At 38.2% G+C, this 14,089-nt stretch overlaps 2 protein-coding genes across 2 annotated transcripts; both read right to left on the reverse strand.

Moving 5' to 3' along the window:
* Positions 1-6,038: 6,038 nt before the first annotated feature.
* Positions 6,039-6,458, reverse strand: LOC144444934 (fatty acid-binding protein 2, liver-like). The gene has a single exon (XM_078134489.1). The coding sequence runs from the start codon at positions 6,456-6,458 to the stop codon at positions 6,039-6,041; it is 420 nt and encodes a 139-aa protein (XP_077990615.1).
* A 5,133-nt stretch (positions 6,459-11,591) lies between these two features.
* LOC144449348 (fatty acid-binding protein-like) lies at positions 11,592-12,008 on the reverse strand. The gene has a single exon (XM_078139878.1). The coding sequence runs from the start codon at positions 12,006-12,008 to the stop codon at positions 11,592-11,594; it is 417 nt and encodes a 138-aa protein (XP_077996004.1).
* Between the last annotated feature and the right edge of the window lie 2,081 nt (positions 12,009-14,089).

Raw genomic sequence — 14,089 nt, forward strand, 5'->3', positions numbered from 1 at the left:
ATACACAGTTTTTTTGGCAGTTTTTTTAATTTCTTCAATTGGATTTGGACGAAGCTATTCCACAGAAAGAGAACAGTCATTATATATCATCTGTTCAAATCAAATCGTAATGAAAACAGGTATTAAATAATAGGTGCAAAACATATTCTTGTTCAGTAAATACATTTCACAGTAAATTTTCACTTTCGTAGCATGATTTTTAAATTTAAAACGAAAATGTTTTTTTAACAGTCGAAGAATTTGACAGGCCCGACCCAGGTCCATATACTGTAAAGCCCATTAAATGCTGTGATAAACTTTAACACACTTAAAGGTTATAACCTCTAATGTCCAGTTATAAATAATCTATGAATGACACGACTCGCTATATTACAAAGTCCAACGTCTGTAAATTGGTTTTCATAAAATCACCCCGATTATGGCTTATTTTCTGCAATATTCCAAATAAGCTTACTTTGATTTGAAAAAAAGACATTTTGCAGGAAATCCTACAAACGTATGTATTGACAACTATGATGGAAGCTTTCAAATAATACCAATCATGCAAACATGTTTCCACAACAACATGTCACATTGTTTTGAAATATCGTCGTTTGACAATTCCGATCCATCTCGCATACTTAAATTGAAAATGCCTCAGTCATTTTTATGAATATAAACTATATGCGTCATACACCCAACGGTTAATTTTAGCTAAAAACTTGTTGAGATATATAAAATGTTCTTGATCCAATAAAGTTAAAAATAGCTGACGTCTGCTTAATTTAGCTTTCATTCATAAATGCTGAACTGTGTTTATCTACACTATACAAAAGGATATATTTAGTACTACAGTGCAGCATAACAAGACGTGAAATCTTTAGTAGCTCACGTTGTTGTATTTCTGCAGACTCGAGAATTGTTTGAGTCGCATTCAGGTAAAATGTACAAACTTCAATGAATGGTACAGGCTGGCTGTCCGCCATTGTATCTGTAAACGAACTTTGACACAGTTAAAGGTAACGACTTGCAAGTCAGTCGGGACGACGTAAATGTATCATGATAGTTGAAATAGGGCCATTGAATGTGTATTTATGTATCACACATCGTCAAATTTCACAGTTTCATAATATATACTGTTCAAGTAGTTAAAACAACTACATTTTTCATGTTCTTGAACGGTTTCGGCAAATCTGTGACTGTCAAATAACATAATAAACATGCACAATTTCCACCATGTTTAGTCTCATAGCAGGTTTTCCGTTATTTTTATGGCCCGATCTCAAGTTGTTTTGAACGTGGGTAACACGGCATCTGGATTCTTCTAAAACTTACTTCATGAATGTATCAAATGCGAGCGTCTCATTTTAATCAGTTGTGCATTAAATTGTGTGAGTATTTAAAATCAAAACAAAATAACAAGACAAGTTTGAAGGTATTGTCAGTTGGTCAGTTCAATTCAAAGCAAAGACTAGGTGTGTGTAATTTCCACGATTTAGGCCTACTGTTAATTTTATCGTGTCAGAACATTGTAAAGGCGAACTTGCAGCATTTTAAAGTTTGCAGCGCTCTGCTAGTACAGTACAGTGAAGCTATAGTATTGTGCAGTGCACGACCTTTAACTCGGCTAAAGGTGAACACTGTGGTCTCCAGGCTATAAATAACGAAGTGGAATCCCCCTACTCATCTGTCACTGGCTTCGTAGACCATCAACTTTAGCACAGTGCACTCAACGAGACCCGGTGCTTGTCCTTCTCGGTGAGGACATCATATGTCATCAAATGTCACATAGCGTATGTTATTTTATCAATTAATTGATTGTCCATTGATGATCGCCTTCTGATAACTTGACAAACCATTAACCAAATTACAGGCTATACCCAGTAAAGGGACAAGCCAACATATAGTTGTAATCAGCTGTGTCATTTTACGTGCCTTCAACAACTAAGTAGTTACATTGAAAACAATCGATCGGTTCAGAAAAAAAAAATTCAATTTTAAAATCCTTGTAGGTAAGCTTTACCGTAAAGTTTAAGGGGAAAATGTAATGATTTGAGAATTAAGTTTATCCATGTTTTCTGTTGAAATATTTCATTTGCAACCGTATTTAGCAATCGCCAATAGTTGATAAACACATAGTATGTATTCGAAGGCAGCTTCGTGTACATTAACTGTATTTACGCGAGTTCATGTTCTGTCAAGCTAATATTTAGTTTGTTTATAAACTCGTTCATATTTAAGTTGAATTCAACTTGAACACCAATGCAATATCATCGTGATATCTGTCCGTGTGCGTAGATTTATTTTCAGCTACAGTACTGTTTTTCTCTCACGTGTCTTTGTATCACGAAAAAAACGAAAAGTTACAGAAACTATCTGCTGCGGTAAGGAAATCAGTTTAGCTAGCGTTAAATACTTGAAAAGATCACTCGAAGTCGAAGTGTTCGCTATAATACCGTTTGAACCCATAGCGGGACGTTACCCCGGAAGGTCAATGCACTCTATTGAAATTAGAGGAATAGAAATAAAATTGGGGAAATCTGAGTTTTCTTGATTGTAGGCTTCAGTTATATTGTTGTATATTCTCTCACGTAGGGCTAACTCCATGGATATTGTAAGCTTATACCCCCTCTGTTACTGTTGTATGCCCCCTCTAACAACCGTATATACTCTGTTGCTTATTAGTATGTGACGTGAATACTTTTCTGATCACTGCATAGTATCGCAGTTTATCCGTAAAGGGTACAGGTACACTATACTGAAGTTTAATGAAGGGAATAAAAACAAACAAAAAGTAAGAACAGTAACATTTTGGTGTCTAGTATGTATCATTCCTGTCCGTGCAACCTCTTGCAACTTTGTCAAATATAAAAATACACACAACAACTGCATGCAACAGGTGGCGTTACTCTCTTGCTTACACAGAATGAGGGCGCCGTCAGTAGTGTCATCGAACCGAGTAATGTCCATGCACAGTAATTCCAGGAACCCGAGAAGCAGTATTTTGATACGATTAAACCCAAGAACCGCTTTTCTAAAGGAGATAAACAACAACTTTGAACCAAAATTATGCATTTTCTACGTCACTGAAATATGGAGAAGAAGGAATACCTGCATCACGCTAATGTTGTCATAGCAACAATTCAAGATGTACAACGACAACGGCTACTGTGTATCCGTAAGGCCCATATGCCCCAAACTGTAGATTAGGGGTGAGGGAGGGGGCGGCGTTCGCGGCCTCGATAATAGGATATATGGCAGGTTATGTACCATGTTATGTTCTACGTTATACTAGAGGGATGTACTGTTCTATTTCACACCTGCAGATATGTACTTTTCACATAGGAAATTTTGTAGCTGTTCCTATACAAAAAAAGAAAAGTGATACTCAAATTTATAGGGGGGGGGGTGTCGGACGCTGATTTCACATTTGCATGTATGGGAATAGCCGATTGTTATATGAACTGAGAGTTAGAATTTTAAACGATTGGGAGGTTGGTCCACATTTCCTATCCTGGTTTTCTAGACTAGGTGTCTGGTTAAACGTTTTCTAAGTGTAGATTGTAGTCTCAGCCAGTTTCATCGGTCTAATTCGACTATGATCGTGACAGCAATGATCAACGCCACATTCAGTGGACGTCCGCGGGCAAGTTTCTGCAGTCGTATGGTTCATACCCAAAAAATAGACATCGGGTGAAAGGGAGGTATGAATCAAACACCTCACCCACTGAAATTTGGCAGTGCTATGGTACACAGCGCCCTCTTTGATGCATTACCGTCTCATGTTCGGGACATTTAGTGGTCCAATCACAGGAGTATCTTGTCAATTCAGGGGAAAGAGACAAGTTTTTAGGTTAAACTGTCACTGAAACATTACAAAAATAAAAAAGTAGACACCATGCTAAAAAATCTTTGAATTTCAGATTGTACAATTCTCACTATTCTATGTACGTGCGTCAGCGTTGTATGGGAAATGATCACTTCACTTTTTCCTATTGCAAAAAAAACCCAAAAACTAGTAATCTTGAAGTGTACTTTATGAACTTGGTGAGCTTGGTGAACAGAAGTTGTTATCGACGTAGTGTTCTCTGTAAGTTAAGAACTGGTTCACACTTACAAACACCAGCTAGATATGGCTGAAAAACGATAAATACTGGCGTGTAATTAACAAGTACAACAATCACACTTCAAGGTTTGTTTGAAATTTCTTGGGTCGAGAAAATTGATGGCAGTGAGAACGTCTCTATGCCTTTCTGAATTTTAGCAGAAGATTACTTGATACTTTCACCAAAAGTGGTACTTTAAATTTTTCTCCAAAACTATCGCCACGTCTTTACAACACTAGTTTATCAGTACAGACATACAGTTACGTGCCTGTAATGGGTAAATTTGGGGCTTCTGATCACAGTCTGTGTCGAGAGCAGATATGCGGAATGTTACCAAGAAATGAACTTGCCTTCAAAGATGAGTTTTATTTTGGGGGCAAACTGGAGCATAATATAATATATACGCTTTGTAGCACATTGCGCATTTTAGAACACTGATAAAATGCATCGAAGGTGATTGTGATATTTAAGGTTAGGACCTCAGACTACAGAATCAAGACATGATAAAGATGTTATAATATGATAAACGCATCGAAGGCTGGGCCCAGACTCATTGTGGCCATTTTTTATTTAGTCTAAACAGTTCAAATATCAGTTTTCTGATTATTCAATTTACAAAAGTAGACTATTGTTTTCTAAGTAAAGGTCTAGAGATCGTGGGGGTGGTCAAAGAAGGGGGGTGTCAAGCAAAATACCATTGCCAAAACGTTAGCGATGTGAATATTAGGGGTATCAGGTATGTCCTCGGAAACTTGTGTGCACTGCGTAGTATTCAACCCAGTAGATTACTATTAATATCGATGTTATCAAGAGTCGTGTGGTTACAAAATGTACATGCGATGTATGCATTATCACTTCATCAAGAAAAGCTTTGATAGATTCAATCAATCAATCAATCAATCAATCAATCAATCAATCAATCAATCAATCAGTCAATCAGTCAATCAGTCAGTCAGTGAGTCAGCCAACAAACAAACAAACAAACAAACCACTCACTCACTCACTCACTCACTCACTCACTCACTCACCAACCCCCACACACACACCAACCAAGCAACCAAGCAACCAGCCAGCCAGCCAGCCAATCAATCAATCAATCAATCAATCAATCAATCAATCAATCAATCAATCAATCAATCAATCAATCAATCAATCAATCAATCAATCAATCAATCAATCAATCAATCAATCAATCAGTCAGTCAGTCAGTCAGTCAGTCAGTCAGTCAGTCAGTCAGTCAGTCAGTCAGTCAGTCAGTCAGTCAGTCAGTCAGTCAGTCAGTCAGTCAGTCAGGCAGTCAATCAATCAATCAATCAATCAATCAATCAATCAATCAATCAATCAATCAATCAATCAATCAATCAATCGATCAATCAATCAATCAATCAATCAATCAACCAACCAATCACTGAAATAAGATTCATTTTAGATTTAATCCGAAAGAATCTAATTTGGACTATTACATTTTGAATATCAACGACAGACATAAAAAATCTAACAAACATTGCATGTAAGCCATGAAATCAAAGTTGCATGTTCTATTGCATTGCATTGTGAGGCCAGCAACACAGACCACGTATAGCATGTGTGTATTAATAAATTTACATGAACAAGAAATGTGACATAGCATGCGATATTTGAACAGATTTCAGATTTTTTGACGGTGACTCTGACATAACGAGTAAATAATATACATAGTATGTTTTCGTCAAGTTCAAGCAGACTCGTATAAACGAACTTCTAAGGGAACAAAATATCTCAAGTAGATCGTGTAAATGATACTTCATAAGTGAAAATATTCGAAAGTAAAGTCTATCCTCTGTCTCTTTTAAGTGGCTAGATGAAGTTTGTCTTCTTCAATTAACGTGGTAACGCTCCTAGTGTAAAAAGTCATCAGCGGAATTATGCATCAGTGACATTTGCACGTCTTCTAGATCTTCTAGCATTGCGTATTCACATTTTGTGATACCAGCGCTTGGCGTGGATATCTCCCATGGTCCATGTGACCACCATCTCATCCCCATGTATTTCTCTAGTCTCCACCACTTGGTCTATAGGATCATGACCCATTCCTTTGATGATCAGCTTGTGTCCTTCCATCGTCGCCATGGCTTGCCTAGACTTACCGGCGATGATACCGTATTTTTGCTCAAACGGTTCGTTCAACTTGAAAGTGTTATGCATCATGCCTTTGCTGGTGTCAGCCTTGATGGTGAAGTCATGCCCATGCATGGAAATCTCTATGGATGGAGTATGAGACTTCGCCAACTCTTTTGCTTCATGGGGGGCGTGAATTGCATCGAGCAGAGGGTCCATGTTCTCGGCACGTACGAAGGACCACTTGCCGGCAAACATTTCGTGATGATGAGACATTTCTGTGGGTTTCCAGGTGGGTTCACTTGTCGTTGGTTCAGAAGCGGGGTTGGTTCAACTGGTCAGTGCTGGAATGTGTATGAAGAAACATAGCTTGTAGATCATATATATATATATATATATATATATATATATATATATATATATATATATATATATATATATATATATATATATATATATATATATATATATATATATATATATATACAATTATTTGTTGTTTTTGTGGCTTAATTTTATCATTACTTTAAGGTCTGATGTATTAAGATGTCGCTATCAGAGGAAATGAAACGATTGCTCAAACAGCCTGACCTTGAATAACCTGAAGTAAGATGTTAAATCCTACTTCAGAATGGGATTTTTATCACCTAGGTAACAATCGATATTCGTCGAATATTGAATAACTTGTAATTGCTGTAAAACCAGCTGATTGTCCTGGTCGGTGTTCATCTCTGGTGCACGTATACCCGAGTACCCGACTAGTTTGAAGGACACTGAATTCTAAAAATAAAACTCTTGTAGAATTTTTGTGACTTTTAAATATTACGAACGCCAAAATTATACGCTATCATGATTATTGGTACAAAAAAATGGAAATACAAGTCATACAGGATACGATCAAGACTCTGAAATGGCGAAAGTTCAATAAATATGATGTTTTTTTCTTGTCACACTATAATAATTCCGCGTTGCTGAAGGAAGTGCGCCACCTTACGGTGTAGAAGGAAACCAATACGATTATATACATTATGATGACCTTTACGGCTAACCTTGAGATATCCTATCTTCTTTGTAATCCGATACGAAACCACAGACGGTCATGTTGTGAGATACATTTGAGGAGATTGAATAGATGGAAAGGTGTAACGACCTATCACCAGAATATTCACTCCTATCGCACAACATATATGGATTTCTACTACATTTTTACTACATTTCTCTCTGTCTCTGTCTCTGTCTCTGTCTCTGTCTCTGTCTCTCTCTCTCTCTCTCTCTCTCTCTCTCTCTATCTATCTATCTATCTCTCTCTCTCTCTGTGTCTCTGTCTCTGTCTGTCTCTGTCTCTCCCTCTGTCTCTCTCTCTCTCTGCCTCTCTCTGCAAACAGTGAGATATGAAGACGAATAAAATTAATAATGTCTATTTACATGTCATGATAACTGTTTGGATAACTATGTAAAGGTACATCAATAGGAAAACAAGCATTGTTCAGGAATCATCCCGCCACTACTATGAATATATAATTTTATGAATCAGAATTAAAATGGTTTCCCCTCCGTGTTTATGTAGTTAATTTATATGTAACCATTGATTTATGTAGTTAATTTTATTTTCTCATCGGGATAAGGGTTTTTAACTGTTTGTCATTCTTCAATATATCGACATGTATGTATGTATGTATGTATGTATGTATGTATGTATGTATGTATGTATGTATGTATGTATGTATGTATGTGTGTGTGTGTGTGCGCGTGCGTGCGTGCATATGTGTGTGTATGTATGTATGTATGTATGTATGTATGTATGTGTGTGTGTGTATGTATGTATGTATGTATGTATGTATGTATGTATGTATGTATGTATGTATGTATGTGTGTGTGTGTGTGCGCGTGCGTGCGTGCATATATGTGTGTGTATGTATGTATGTATGTATGTATGTATGTATGTATGTATGTATGTATGTATGTATGTATGCTTTCACACAATAATTCCAGAGGAACACTATCATACATTAGCAATTACTCTTTAGGCGTATGGTTGAAATGTTGAAAAAATGTTTAATACTATCATGAAAGTGAAAAGTCAGTGCATCTGATAAGTGGTTGACTAAGTGGTCCCCGCCTCCACCCTCTCATCAAGGCCAGTGGCTTCCCCTAGAAGCTCACTCTTTCAAAGCAATGTTTAGGTTATTGAATAATTTCACAGGTAGTAGTATGTCTGTATAAAACTTCAGTCGCTGATAGCGATTCCCAGCATACGGAAAGTATAATATACGTACTGTAGTTATAGTTGTTAAGCTGGGCATGTCTTAACATCACTAACCTCTAGATGACGTAATAATGACGGACGTAACGGAAATCTCAGTAAAAAGTCAATAACTCCCCCCACCCCACCATTTCAACATTTTCAAATAGGATGCCACATTTTAATTTAAAAAAACATGATGACCCCTTACAAATCCAACACTACCCCCCCCCCCCCCCCATCCCCTCCCGGTCGAAGAAAATGACCGGTCACTAAGATTGGAATGATAGTCGTGTTTACAGAGACGTTTACACTGGTTATCACGACAATGTTAAAGTCCAGTCACTAGTTAACGTGTAAGTGTTGTTTGTGGTCCCAGGATTCAATAGCGTGATACAGTCCACGTCACCATTTCATTTCCACCATAGTAGACATACAAGTAAATCTATCTTGGCAAAAATTCTAAAATGGTTATTACTATGTTGGCTTTTGTTATGAATACTTCCCCGAGTTACTTTCTACAGAGTTTAGTTAACAGACAGAGGCAAATCACATCGTTGGTATCAAAATGTTTACACGCAAGGTTCTAATAAACAAAAACCACCAAACAAAGTTTACAATGATGGAATCATGTTGAAACTCAAATGAATACTAAATTTTACAAGAATTCCAACCCGTCGCAATGACAAAATATCGTGAATCTTGAAATTGCGCTGTTGGTGAAGCGTATTCGTATTGAATCAAAATTTATCGAAAAAGAGCAGTATTGATCTAGATGTTGTTACTTTGGTCTGGTGCACAAAATGACCTTATAAGTTCAATAAACTTATGTCTGGATGACATCACCGCCCACTCATTTATTCTCATTGTGCAGAGTCTGTTATAATTAAACCAAAGTCGAGACATCATCAGAGACATCACTGTTTGCCGTTAGATAAGGTGTGCACTAACCCTTTACCTCATGACCTTGTGACCCCGATCCGAATGCGTCTGATTCATCACGAGGCCACCAGTATCTGTATACTTTACAGTATTAATGTTGGCTTTGTCAGGATTTTGCGATTAGGATTAAAATTCTTATGTTAAAAAAACCCAGTTGTCTGTATAAAACGTTGGTCTCGAACGACGATGCTATGTAATTCTTATGGCTCTGCTGATGTGATAACCGTGACTAATGCATGGGAGAACCTAGGACTGAAACCCTGGCCTTTAACAAGGGGTTTTGCAGAATGCTGATGTTCAACAAACTGTTCATACATTCTTTACTGGTGTGGTCGGATGTTATATTCTATTACTTTCATGGTAAAACAATAAAAAATTATTTACTGTTAGGTGACCCGTATACGCAGCTCAATGATGTGTCACTGTTAGGGAGAATTTCGTCAGTAAGTGGGGGGGGGGGGGGGCAGGGGAAAACAAGTGGGACCTTTCGCGTACAATGCGAACCTTCGAATTCCCCGATTTCATTTCTTTTTCTAAAAAGACGACCCTCCATTATTGTCCTTCCTTTACCAAGTACAAAATATCAACAACATTGTGTTGAAATGCTGTCATGGCTGAAAAAGTGACTAGAGTATGAAAATTGCACAGCCTATATGCAAACTTTGTGCCCAATCTTATTTAGGTGACATAGACACAGTAATTACTGCCTACTAGTACAATGCACCTCTTTCATACATGGATATATGAGCCTAACTCTTTTAATGGTAAGAACTCTGTACCGCTTCCACTACATCAAAAATGTATTGTTTCCCACCGACTATAACCACTGCTTGTGTGAAGGCACAGTACTGTGTGAAATAATCCTCGTATGTAGAACGGTTTACTCATTGACAGAGCTGAAGACCAAACCTCCAAAACACTAGGCAAGTGCATTTCGGACTCCACCTGGACCGAGGTCAACATCCCCGCTCCATGACCATCCCAAGTGTCTTGCTACACCATTTCGTCGTCTCCCATGAGACACACTCCTTTCCTGTAATGTAAGGGGCATGCACACACGTTTAGAATTTTCTCATCCCATGCTCATCACCATTTGTACAGTAAACAGGGGAAAAAAAGTGATTGCGCGTAAACTCGAATTTGGGACTCTAGTGGGTGCAGTACCCCCAAAAGTGTAATCAAGACAAGTATCTGATTTGTCATTGGCCAAGCCGGGGATCAAGCTTCATGTCGTAGAGTTGCCACATGGCCACAGCTAATCCATCGGACCAGCTTGCAATGCACCTTGCCAGCACCCCCCCTCCCATTCTCATGGGTTCATCATAGTCAGGTCTAATTGCAGAAAGAACAAAAATATTGAATTTCGAATGCGAAAGTGATGATTTTAGTTGATTCTTCGTGGTTAATTTAACATACAGGACGGAGACTATGTCTACAAATTAATGAAGCCAGCATGATCTAGGAATTGTAAGGTTCTTAAATTGTACTCTTCAACCGCCGTTGAATCATAGTTAAAGTGATTACGTTAGGAGGTCTAAACATCCCCAGTCCAAGATACGTATTAGTTTGTGCATCGAGCTCGAATTGATAAGGCTGAGCAGAGGTCGCTCTTTCGAGTGACTGGGGACATTGATGATGGTGATATTACTGATAATGATGGTGGTGGTGATGATGATGATGGAGATTGTGATCAAAAGTGTCAGTCAGCCTGCCAACATGAGAATGGTAGTTATATATTAACCCTGTTAGTTTATATATAATGACAAATTAAAACACACACCATTTGTCTTGTTTTGTTAGAAAGCTTATTATATCTTTATTGTTATCTCAATTACCATGTACAATTTCAAGCGTCGAGATGCTATGTTGTTGCAACAAAAATCAAGATGTCCTCTTCAATTTATATTTCCCTCTGGTGTTACAGGTGGTTTACTGGTGGTGTTGATGTCCTGTAACTGTCTTGGAACTGGATAAAATAATTCAAGAGTTTGCAAAGTACAACAATTATAAGTGTAACACGCAGGATGTTTGAATTGAATTTAGTAATACGGTCATTTACACACTTCAGAGATAAATGTTGCAGGCAATGAAGGCCCTTGCGTAATATCAGTCCGAAAGTACATCATCACATCGTATTGTCTTAAACAGAACATGAACAATGTGAGGAAAACTTGTGAATTCAAAACGGGCATCTCTCCATCTTTATCGAGTCTATCGCAATTTCTCTAAGCTCTCTTGAAGTACCGCTTACAGACTGCGTCGTCAATTTGGATTGTCACTACCATTTGGTCGCCCAATACTTCACGGGTTTCCACCATACGATTGATTGCTTGAGATTGGTCACCGGTTCCCCGGATAGTAAACTTGGTACCAGAGACTTTCTCAGCACGCACCTTCCTCGTGTTATCTGTCAGAACACCAGCGGGACTGTCGTACTCTTCACTCTTCTTCATGTGAACTTCGATGGTTTTATTTGGTCCAATCAATTTCATGATACCTTCACCGTCGGCGACCTTGGTAAACTCGTATGTAGGCTTGCCACTAGCGAGTTTTGCTCGGTTTTCAGCAGGTACGTTGAGAACATCCATTAGACCATCCAAGTTCTCACTTTTATCGAACACCCATTTACCGTTGAAAGCCATGGTTTCTGTAGGTAATAATTTGTCGTACGATCAGGCAAAATATTAGACGACTGAAAATACCTCTTACACAAAAATATTGCGTCCTTTTATATGTTGTTGGAAACTTAATATGTAAGAACAAACCATTATTTACAATTTGACTAGGAGTCCATCTACAACAAAAGAAAGCATTAAAATCTGTCTCGGGGTGAGTTGTTATGTTTGCAAAAGTTACAGCAGCACGTGAAGTTCTTCAATATGTATTTTCACTGTTGGCATTGGCCAAATTTATAAATTCGTCACCAAGGAAAGTGTCTATCAATTTAAAGTTGTGTGCAGACACCCCTAAATCCTTCTTGTTTGGTTCATGCCTAATGCATATTGCCCTTATTCAGTTTGATCATGACTGTCCAATCATAAGCTTACAGTGGCAAATTTAAAGGAAAAAAAGTCGTAATGACGATAACGACCTGTAGTGACAAGTGCTTTTGCAGAAAGCTGATGTTCAGCAAACTGTTCATACATTCTTTACTGATGTGGTCGGATGTTATATTCTATTACTTTCATGGTAAAACAATAAAAAATTATTTACTGTTAGGTGACCCGTATACGCAGCTCAATGATGTGTCGCTCTTTAGGGAGACTTTCGTCAGCAAGGGGGAGAGCGAGGGGAAAACAAATGGGATCTTTCGCGTACAATGCGACCTTTCCCCACGACCCTCCATTCTTGTCCTTCCTCTAAATTCATGACCCTCTCCCATGTACAAAATATCAACAACACTGGGTTGAAATGCTGTCATGGGTGAATAAGTTACTAGTCTAAGAGTATGAAAATTGCACAGCCTGTGCAAACTTTGTCCCCACTCTTATTTAGGTGACATAAGTTGTAGACACAGTAATTACAGCCACATGTATTTCATACATGGATATATGAGACCAAGCCTAACTCATTCAATGGTAAGAACTCTGTACCGCTTCCACTACATCAAAATATTTATTGTTTTCCACCGACTATAACCACTGCTTGTGTGAAGGCACAGTACTGTATGAAATAATCCACGTATGTAGAACGGTTTACTCATTGACAGAGCTGAAGAGCAAACCTCCAAAACACTAGGCAAGTGCATTTCGGACCTCACCTGGACCGAGGTCAACATCCCCGCTCCATGACCATCCATCCTAAGTGTCTTGCTACACCATTTCGTCTTCTCTCGTGAGACACACTCCTTTGATAACACCATAACTAACAATTTAAGGGGCATGCACACACGTTTAGAATTTTCTCATCCCATGCTCATCACCATTTGTACAGTAAACAAGGAGAAAAAAGACATTGCGCGAAAACTCGAATCCGGACCCCCTTAATACTATATAGGGTGCAGTACCTCCAAAAGTTTAATCAAGACAAGTATCTAATTTTTCATCGGCGAAGAAAGCCGCGGATCAAGCTTCATGTGGTAGCGTTGACATGGCCACAGATAATCCACCGGACCACTGCTTGCAATGCACCTTGCCAGCACCCCCTCCCATTCTCATGGGTTCATCATAGTCAGGTCTGATTGCAGAAAGAACAAAAATATTGAATTTCGAATGCGAAAGTGATGATTCAGTTGATTCTTCGTGGTTAATCTAACATACAGGACGGAGACTATGTCTACAAATGAATTAAGCCAGCATGATCTAGGAATTGTAAGGTTCTTAAATTGTACTCTTCAACCGCCGTTGAATCATAGTTAAAATGAATACGTTAGGAGGTCTAAACATCCTCAGTCCAAGATACTAATTAGTTTGTGCATCGAGCTCGAATTGATAAGGCTGAGCAGAGGTCGCTCTTTCGAGTGACTGGGGACTTTGATGATGATGCTGATGATGATGATGATGATGATGATGATGATGATCGAAAGTGTCAGACAGTCTGCCAACATGAGAATGGTAGTTATATGTTAACCCTGTTACTTTACATATAATGACAAATTAAGACATACACCATTTGTCTTGTTTTGTTAGAAAGCTTATTATATCTTTATTGTTATCTTAATTACCATGTACAATTTCAAGCGTCGAGATGCTATGTTGTTGCAACAAAATCAAGATGTCCTCTT

Source organism: Glandiceps talaboti, chromosome 2, assembly GCF_964340395.1.
Source record: "Glandiceps talaboti chromosome 2, keGlaTala1.1, whole genome shotgun sequence".
Classification (NCBI taxonomy): domain Eukaryota; kingdom Metazoa; phylum Hemichordata; class Enteropneusta; family Spengelidae; genus Glandiceps; species Glandiceps talaboti.

Bases quoted from the DNA above. Each gene is read 5' to 3' on its own strand.
- LOC144444934 (XM_078134489.1), bottom strand. From the start codon at position 6,458: ATGTCTCATCATCACGAAATGTTTGCCGGCAAGTGGTCCTTCGTACGT.
- LOC144449348 (XM_078139878.1), bottom strand. From the start codon at position 12,008: ATGGCTTTCAACGGTAAATGGGTGTTCGATAAAAGTGAGAACTTGGAT.